General features: G+C 30.7%; 1 protein-coding gene across 1 annotated transcript in view; it reads right to left on the bottom strand.

Annotated features, from left to right (window-relative positions):
• Window positions 1-10,642, bottom strand: part of LOC106478729 (plexin-A2-like) — an 86,967-nt gene that overhangs the window by 16,871 nt on the left and 59,454 nt on the right. Inside the window, exons 17-23 of the mRNA XM_013939290.2 lie at window positions 8,844-8,903; window positions 8,517-8,594; window positions 7,260-7,326; window positions 5,421-5,567; window positions 3,286-3,475; window positions 2,550-2,653; window positions 1,345-1,441 (exon numbers count right to left, since the gene is read on the bottom strand). Of these exons, the coding sequence (XP_013794744.1) occupies window positions 1,345-1,441; window positions 2,550-2,653; window positions 3,286-3,475; window positions 5,421-5,567; window positions 7,260-7,326; window positions 8,517-8,594; window positions 8,844-8,903 (743 nt within the window). The remainder of the gene's footprint in view (window positions 1-1,344; window positions 1,442-2,549; window positions 2,654-3,285; window positions 3,476-5,420; window positions 5,568-7,259; window positions 7,327-8,516; window positions 8,595-8,843; window positions 8,904-10,642) is intronic.

Genomic DNA, 10,642 nt, shown 5'->3' on the forward strand with positions numbered 1-10,642 from the left:
GTAGTAGTAGTAGTGTAGTGTGTGTGTGTGTGTGTGTGTGTTGTTTTATTATATATATATATATATATATATATATATATATTGAAGCCTGGTTTCCAGAATACCTCACGACTATTCAACTTGACAAAAGGATGTAAAACTAAGCCCAGGCAGATAATTATATACTTTTTAAGCACATAAAATCTCACTGCAATTCCTCTTTGAGTGATGACAGGTTCATAATGTGTTGTATAACACCATCATCTGTGGAATAAAGGTGCTATATCATGTGGAGAATATAGTATCCCCGAAAATTCTTGCAGCAGCTGTTTACAGTGCAATGCCTGGCAAAAATTGTAAACCAACGAAGAATGGCCCACATCATAATGGGACCAAACATTCAGGGTGTACGTTTTCTTGGAAGCTCTTCACAGAAACACGTTCATTTGGCACCCTTTTATTCTTACCTGTATTTGTTAAAAGCTACACAAATGACATCTTGTTCTACTTCTTCAAGCATAGAATAATTATACTTTGTTCACATTTACTAATATCCTAATTACACTGTTAGTAACACAAAATAGCAAACATCTATTGAACATTAAGTATATACATTAAGTACACATATCTCTTCAAAAGATTTATTAATATAATTATGAAATAAATCATATGCATCTGAAATCACCCATTCACTTGCTTAGAACTATGTTCTTACTACAAACCCACAAGGTTTTTCTCATTAATTTCAATTTATATACTGAAAGGAGGTATTTATCAAAGGGAGTGGTTTTTCTTTCCAATCCTCTCAGATTTATATTAACAATGATCATAGCCTAGCTAGCCTGAATCACTATATTGGACATTTACTTCAAGAACCTAACATACACAGTACATAAACATTCATTTTCTTGACACTGTCAGTAGTTACTTTACAAGGTAGTATATGTGAGTGGATAGTTTATTAAACTTGTGTAACAGTACAGTGTTAAAATCTTGCAAAACAAAGTAAAAAAAAATGTTAAAAAATCAGGAGTAACAACTTCATGTTTGGCACAAGCTAAATACCAAAAGCTATTATTAATTTTTAGTCCTGATAATCCCATATGAGAAAAAATATTTACAACTACCGACAATGTATAACTGAAAAACAATTTGCTAAATAATTATTGCACTTAAGACAAAAAGGTATGGAAACCAAGCTAAATTTAAGCTACAAAAAACGAAAACAATGTAGCCTAAACCTGTTAAACCATGAATAAGTGGGAGATGAGTCTTGAAGAAGTTAATTTTTAAACTAGAACAAAGAAAACTTGACATGTTTTGCACTAGCTATAAAATATAATCAGTGCCTTTTCAAGAACTTACCATATTTATGAGATCTATCATTTCTGTCAGTCATGATAGAAAGATTGTACAAGGAAGCTTGTTTTGGAATAAGCGTGAGAACAGCTCCATCTGGCACCTTTCAATACAAACAACAAACATCTTTAACATATCTAGTTCAATCCTGCAGTATTTTCTTTAATTATGAATCTTGTTAAAACCATGCCAATAAGCAAGACCATTTGTCTTTATTTCCTATAATATTGAATACAATTTGCAGCATATCTGAGCCAATCTTTTATTCTAAGTTTATAATTAACCACTAACAAAAAGTAGTTACTAGAAATTTTGTTTTATTTATTTGGTGATATGTGATTAACACTTCACCAAGTCTCAACCTAGAAGTTCATTAATTATTCAACAATAATAATTATTGCACTTAAGACAAAAATGTATGGAAATGAAGCAAAATGTAACCTACAATCTTCCTAATACTAAAAAAAGGAAAATGATGTGGCATGCCTAAAGACCAGAAGTTTCATACAATTTTTGACCAGCTTCAAGAGTCCATCAATAGAAATTGATTTATTAAACTAAGTTAACTGTATTAATTTATTAATCTTTGCTATTTCTTACTTATCAATCTGCTATTCCTACCATTTAGATATCCAAAAATTTTCATTAACAGTGTGCCCTTGGTATGGTAACCTCACTCCACAAAATACAAGCAGAAATATCGAAGTGTTTAAAAATACTGTACTAATGTACAGTTATAATATTCAATCCTTTGCTACACCACATCTAATCAACAGCATTCATCTGTTCAAATGGTGCACCTTGCTATGCTGGGCATATGGACCCTACTTCTGTGAACCTTCAAAATATTAAAATAAGAATCCCTTTGGACTCTGAAGCCTAGAGAAAGCTCTGTATATAACAAATGTTAGTTAAATGAGAATAAAGATAAATGTAATCCTGTACCCATTCTTTACACTTTGTTTTAACACAAAAAAAACGAATTACTAACTAAAAGTGCTAAGTAAAAATTAATTATTGTACCTAATTAAAAAAGGTACCGGAATTAAAAAAGGTCCAATAACAACAACAACAACAACAACAAAAAAAACAAAAAAAAACAGTACAACTTATTTCTTGTAGTTGAATATATAATAAATTAAGGCAAGTAATTTAAAACAAAAAATTACTAAACTTTTCAAAAAGACTGTATTAAAACATTTTATGTCTACCTTGTAGTGGCTGAGTGTGTTTAATCGTTTCCATTCATTTTCCAGCCTCGATGTTGAATCCTCATCAGACAGAGTGAGTCTTCCACGCGTGCCAGTTCTCCATTCTACATTATGTCACAAGGAACTAAATTAGCAACTTCTTCACATACAAAAACAACAATATGATTTCAATATCATGTCAACTTCACATTTAAAAGATTCAATCACTTAACATTTTAATATATTAGTCTTTCCCTGTGTAGTTTACAAATGTTTCCTTTGTATTTATAGATATTCTAAAGTCATGCATTTTTACAAAATGATCACAAATACATATTTAATATCTACCTTTCATATAACTATTACAGTTCTTTCAAGCATTTTTCCAGGTAATATTTACAATCACTGTTATACAATGACCCCCACTCTTCCTTTTAGAAGTAGTACACATGCACTATATAACACACTATACTAAATTAGACACAATAAAACAATATATACAATTTTTAAAAATCTTTATCAGTATTTCATGGATGTCACTGAACAGAATTCATTTTTATTATTTTATTTACCCATTTATTTTAAGATAATATACTTAAATTCCCATAAGGAAAGTAATCCTTAAAAATATTGGTATGCATCTACTTGTTTATTTAAAAAAAGTCTATAGATAAACTCGTATAATCTTGATAACAATAATGACAATTAACAGAGAAATGCTTGGTTATCCAATAACAACAAACTATGGGTAATTTACCTAGATCCAGATCATCTTTACTTGGCCTCTGAGAGTAGGGAGTGCTTTTGTAAATTGCATCCAAGGCTTTTTCTTTAACTTGTGAAATTGTATCACAGTCTAAGACCTTCACTGGAGTTTCAATATTCTCACCTGGAGGCTCCAATCCAGCCACATATACCGTCTGAGGTGAGAGGGACACAAACACAGTCTGAAATACAAATACATTTGTTCATACTTTTTTTTTTTAAACCAGCACAGCCATAAAACTTCTTGAAATGCACAAGTTATATTTGTGCTTATCCTGAATAACTATTCACATAGTTATGTTATTCTTAAAACAAGAAAAGTTCTGTTTATATACAGTTAAAATCAGGATCAAATGGATTATAACTATATTAAACATACATGTTTCCCCAGTATTATATAAACTCATAAACCGTATCAGTTTTTAAACTTGGCAGAAGACTAGAGGATTGAAATCCTGTTTACAAAAAAAAAAGACTAATCACACTCCAGTAAAAAATTATTTTACTCAAACCTGATGTTTCAGCTTGTACCTTTCTCAAGGGTAAAGTTCAGTTTGTATTTGTGATGCTGTAGTCTTTGAGAAAGGTACAAGCTGAATTGTTGGGTTTGAATAATTTTTTTTTCTTGAGTGTGATTAGTCTTTTTTTGTAAGCACTCGTACATTGTCTAGAATATAGAAATAATTTTTTTTTTAACAAACAAAACAACTATATTGTTGAGTGCACAAAACAATCTGATGCTGATAGGAACCTATTAAATTAAAACTTTTTAGTTAATAACATCTATGAATAGATAACACAAATTACAGCCGAGAGGGATGTTACACAAAAAGTTCATACAGTGGAAACACAATGTTGCACTTTCTATTTTTCATGAACACAAAGAGTATACACTCTAAATTAAAATGATATAAAAGAGTAGATAAAAGCTTTGGAAAAGGAAAAATTAAAGCACTTTTAACCAATCATAAGATGAAAATGTATGCTGGAAGAGTTAGAATGTGACTAACTAGAGGAAGGATATATAATATAAAAGTTATAAACTACATGATTTCCTAACCCTATTCCTATGAATACATAAAGTAGTTACTCAAACATCCTAGAGATTACAGTAAAAACAATAATAAAATGTTCTACAAAACCTTTGTTTTAAACTAATAAACATCAAGAATAATGTAACTTCTACAAGATGCTATCCTTTCATATGGAAAAGTACTAAGATCAAGAAACTAACTACTCTAAAGAGAAGTTTCCTTTTAAACTGATATGAAAAACAGTAATTCAAACATTCCCCTGAAATCTTTCCTTGCAAACAGTGATCAAAAACACCAATTCAAACATTCTCCTGGAAACTTTCCTTGCAAACAGTGGTCAAAAACAACAATTCAAACATTCTCTGGAATCTTTCCTTGCAAACATTGGTCAAAAACAACAATTCAAACATTCTCCTGGAATCTTTCCTTGCAAACATTGGTCAAAAACAACAATTCAAACATTCTCCTGAAATCTTTCCTTGCACACATAGGTCAAAAACAATAATTCAAATGCTCTACTTCTCCTAGAGGTCATCTTTGTAATCTGATGAATATCAAAATCAGTATTTTAAATATTTTCCTGAGAGTTTTCCTTAGAAACTGATAAATATCACAAAGTATTTTAAATGAGCTATAAATGCATACTGATGACCATCACATAATTTAATTCAAATATTATTTTCTTATGAACTGATAAACATCAAGGATTGCAGCTCAGATGTTCTACAGAGAGTTCTTTTAACAAAACTGAAAACAGTTATACTATATTCACAAAGAATCAAGAAGCATCATAAAAACTTTTCAGGAATTAACACATATTTTATATATATTGTTTTGTACTAACAACTAATCATTATAACTGTATGCTTTGAACAAAAATATTTGGAAATTAAGTCTATTATGTTTACCATAAAAATTGAAGAAAATTCTGCTCATAAATTACATTTGTTTCTCTTAGAGCAAAGCCACAATGGCTGTCCCACCAGAGGACTAAAATTACAACATAAAAATGTCCTCCTGTTTTGTTTAAACATGTACGATACTTACTTTCAACTCACAATGGAAAAAAAAAGAGGCTATTATTCATACTCACCAGACATTTATATTCTATGGACTGACGTATCAACTTTTCTTCAGAAAGAGAATATCGAGCTTCACTGGTGATGGCATCAACAGGACCTTTGTCCACCTGCTGTTTAATGGCTCGATAAAGGAGAAATAAGGACTCTCCTGCACACTCCTACATGATATACACAGGTCTTACAAAACAACATACAATACTTTCACTATTAATGCTCATATATATTCTTGATTATTTAATATGGTCCAATGTTTCACTAGAATTATCACGAGAGAAAAACAATACGTGTCTTAATCTCTCCAAACAGTACCATCATTTAGTGCTCAAAACAATTTTCTCTCTCATTTGTCTTTATACTAGGTTGTTCTCTGTCCATCACTTTTCTTAGCAACTACTAGAACCTGTACTTTTGCCTTACATTTGGACATGGCATTGTTCAAACTGTAGGCCTATGTCTTCCATACAAAACTATTACCAACTAACTAACTTGCAAGCAACCTGTTGTTTTTGATACATGGTACCTGCCAGATTCTTGTACTGCTACAGATGCTCACAACTTAGAAGGAACACTGGCACAAGGGATGCCAAAATAATACTGTTTGTGAAAATTACATTAACTTCATGCACATATGAAATGCCTTTATCTTTACAAGTAAAAAAAATACTTATCATAGGTTTATCAAAATCTTTCTCTTTATCAAAATCTTTCTCAAACTAAAGTCAGAAGATACTTATCACAAAAATCTCAAATTATTCATCTCAACTTTACAGTACTGAAACTGTTGGTCACACAAATTTGATAAACCAAATATATTCTTCAACATAATTTTGTCTTAAGAAATTGTGGTTTAAAGCTTATATTTCTCTAATAAATATTATTATGGCATTTGAATTTTATGGGAAATTATTTGTTGACATTCAACAGTTCTGATAGTAAGTTAAGTATCATCATTTATCTAAACAATCTACAGAGAGACAAAGATCCTCAACTTGACTCTTGATACGGTGGTTTTATAACTGGTATTAATATTAAAGCATTTTTCAAAAAATCATCAAGGGCAAATTTCATAATTACATTTCTAGAGACAATGTGTTGATGTTTGAGTTTTTCATACAGTCTAAATTTTCTTAATACTTCAGAGGTAAAGAAGAAAAACTGTGTGTGTGTGTGTGTGTGTGTGTGTGTGTGTGTGTGTGTGTGTGTGTGTGTGTGTGTGTGTGTGTGTGTGTGTGTGTGTGTGTGTGTGTGTGTCTTTTTATTCATGCCATGCTAATTATTTCTTTGCCACATTTCATAAAATCAAAAATTAAATAGAATGCAAATATCTTTCTTTATAGACTTGACATTTTTTCTTCTGTTTTGTTTCAGATGTGGACATTTATTAAAACAAACAAAAAAAAACTTCATGTTGATACAGATGTGTATACTATTCTGATTGGTTCCTTAAATCAATTTTATCTTAAATGGTCATTTTGTCTTTGTTAAAACTTATCTATTACTAAATTACATTTACAAAAAAATCTAAAAACAGGCTACATTTAACAGAATTATGTATTTACCTATCAAAGAACAAACAGATACAACACTGTAATATTAATGATTTAGAACGAGTTAATGAAGAAATAATTCAAAAAATATCGATATTACTGTTTTAGAATTCACCGAATAAAAGCAAACATCATAAATTAATTTAAAAATTGCATAGGTACAGAAAATAAAAGCCCTGTATCAGGACATCAAAAATGAAACCTTCTTAAAAACATTCAAAATGCATATATACAATTAAAACTTTAATTTTAATAATTGTCCCAAAGAATTATTTTGATGCTAATTACTGGCTTGAAACTTACTCTTAGAAATTTATACAAAAGAAATGTAAACCATGAGGCCAACATCTTCTCTGCCACTGACTCCGCTCTAAAAAAAGAAAAACAAAGTTGTTTAGAAGAATGGACAAGACTATATAATAAGCTCCATAGTTTTAACATTTATATTTAATTTTTTTTACTAATTCATGTTTACATGATCTGTTCTTGTTTTGTATACATTTTTGAAACACAAAAAACAAAAACTTAAACAACAATCACACTAAACTTAATATAATGTGTTCCAACTTCTATTTTAAATAAACTATTAAACTTTCAGAATAACTACATTAAAAAAATGAGTTCAATAATTACAGAAAACCTTAAAAAGAAGCATTTAATTAAATGAACTTGTACAACACATACTGTTGCAAAGTTTCACATTCTAAGATCTAAGACATTTAATTAATCATACAATAAACATGTAGAACTAATATCTAAATCTTAAAAGTTCTATGGCACAGTTTTGTTTTCTTGCATTAAAAATATTAAATTTTAAAACCTCCTCTAAGGCAGAAATCTACTTCTTTCGTATATACTTTCCAATGACACTACTACAAGTCTTCTGGTGGCTAAAAAATAAGTCTGATGGTTTATCTCGCACACACAAAAATCAGGATTTGACACAGTAAGCACAAAGCAGATAGCACATTGTGTAGATTTGCATTTAACAACAAACAAAGGAACTATTACAAACATCCTGAATATGCCATAAACTGAATCCTCAGATAACAAAAATTTATTTTTAGACTCAGTCTAAATGAAGACCTTTTTTAGAAATTAATGTTTAAAACAGATTCCACCACCTTCAGTGAATATAATATAATATAATAACAAACTTAAATAAACATAATATAATATACTATTGAAGAACTGGTATTTAAACAAAAAAAAAAAACAACTTTAGGTATATTTGTACATTTTTAAGGAATATATAAAGATTTAATACTATAAGTGGTTAAAACTGGCTTTTTTCCCCGATCTTCTATACGCACACTTGTTTAATCAATGTATGTAAATTTTTCATGTAATTTCAAACAAATACATCATAAAAAAACTGTATGTAGTAATTTTTAAATTTTATTGACAGTATATACAAACATGTGCATATGTGTGCACGCCTTCTGCAAAAATGTTTGTGCCCATGACGACAATATAATTGCTGCAACTATACTGTTAACAAACAATTCAAACATATTAACCAAAAATAATAAACAATGATGCTACTTTTATACAACTCACCTTCTGAACAATAGCTTTGGATGACCTCTTCCTTCAATACACTTTTCTATCAATTCAGCCAACAATGTCTTTAATATGCTGTAAAAAAGAAAAACATGCATGTGTTACTATGCTATTACCTTAAGAATCAATAACCAAAGAGTATCTGAAATACTATATACATTTATTCCTATAAAGTATATTACAATAATTTTACTGTAGACATTAAAAAAAAATTCAACTAGTTTCTTGGAATTAATGGACATGTGTTTCCAACAAAACTCTATTAAAACTTCATTATTCTATTAGACATTTCCACATCAAAAGATGTAAAATCTCAAAACTTACTCTGAGCAGTACTCCATCTTTCCCTGGAGGGTTACCATAATGAGGGAAGCCACATTCACCCTTTGTAACAGAAAAATTAACGTCAACATGCTAGTTCAATCGTAAGAACAACACAAGAAAAGTTAACCATAACAATTAAAAAACTACAAAGGAAAATAACAACCATAACCCTTAAATCTATTAAGAAAATAACTAAAAGGATTACACTGTTGCACAAATACTTATTAGTTAATGATCTGCTTGATTACAGCAGTCAATTAGTTAGCACCCATTAAAGAAAATGTCTAGAGAAACCCAGTTTATTTTGTTTGTATTAGTTCACAAGAGCTGTATGAGAAACAAGAAATTCGGCACTTTAGCAGGTTATTCACAACACATGTTTCTACAGATTATTCAAAATGAATACATATCCTACAAACAGCCATTCGTGTATACATCAGTAAGTTCCGAACAAAGCCTATCAAAAGTAAATCAACATCCCGGAGAATGAAAACTGACCATCTACATAATATCATATACAAGAAACTCCAATGTAAAAATACAGATACAACTTGGTTAATACTACAGAATACAAACTACCTCCAAAGAAAGAATTTCCGGAATAAACTGTATTTTCACTAAGTCACATAGTTTGACAAAGTAATGGTGGTAAAAATTCATGAGATACTGCCAGTTCACTTGCAATACTGCTGTGCATTGAATAGAATGGCAATACAGTTCTAGTTACATCAGAAAACAATCACTTTTTCACATCCTTGGTACACAAAACCAACAGAACACTCTTTGTGCCGTAAGAAATATGGACAATGACCTAGGTCAAATAAAGACAGTACTACTGCAGTACAGTTGCCTCAATACATTCAGATGTTACCTTCATAGTATGGGCTACAATGCCACTTCTCCCTTCAGGATATACTGCATATCAACAACAGTAGTAGTAATTTTTTTAAGATGTATTCCAGACTTAAACAATTTGGTGAAAGTGATTGCACTTTGGTTTGATGACTATCCTCCCAGGAACTTCTACTGAAGCACTCACAAGCCACTACAAATGTTGTTGGTATTTCTATTATGATGTGAAGAGCCATATGGGCAGATTGACAATCACAGCTGGTGGTATGTGAAGGGATGATCATTGCTGCTAAATACATTACAATTGTAGCTGTCTATGTCAATAACTAGCTTACCGAAAAAAGAAGTGTTTTAATGCAATATCGAGTTCTTCCTCATTCATCCAGAAAACAAATGGCTTGAAAGTTAGCCATTACCACTCTCCCATGGTTAGGTCAATTACCAGATACGAACCTTATCAAGTATGTGTGTGTGGTCCATCCTTGTTTGTTCGCTATAAAAACATTCCAAACAACAACAATTTCTATTGACACCATCATCCAAGTTATTCACCAGAAGTAAGGTGCAATCCACAGGCCCAGACTTCCTATCTTGTACATAAAATGCATGAACACATTCCTGCCTTAAATATTGCAAAGGGCAAATCCACATGTTTGAATAGAGCTGTTTAAATTTGTTTAACAACAAGTAAAACCTTGGAATGGTCTATTCTTTCACTGGGGGGGGGGTGGTCTGTGAGCCGGACTAGTTTTGGAGAATTCCACTCCTCAATGACCAAATAGCAGACCAAACCAAGCCTTTATAGTAGTGAGGTATTTAAAATCAAAATGGAGTATTTAAGTGTTATACACTTTTATTTCATTGGTGGTAGTGTCCAGGGTCACTGATGAGGAGTGGAATTCTCAGAAACTAGTCTGGCTCACAGACACCCCCCCCCCCCCCCCCCC

The sequence above is a fragment of the Limulus polyphemus genome, unplaced genomic scaffold, assembly GCF_000517525.1.
Source record: "Limulus polyphemus unplaced genomic scaffold, Limulus_polyphemus-2.1.2 Scaffold245, whole genome shotgun sequence".
Taxonomy (NCBI): domain Eukaryota; kingdom Metazoa; phylum Arthropoda; class Merostomata; order Xiphosura; family Limulidae; genus Limulus; species Limulus polyphemus.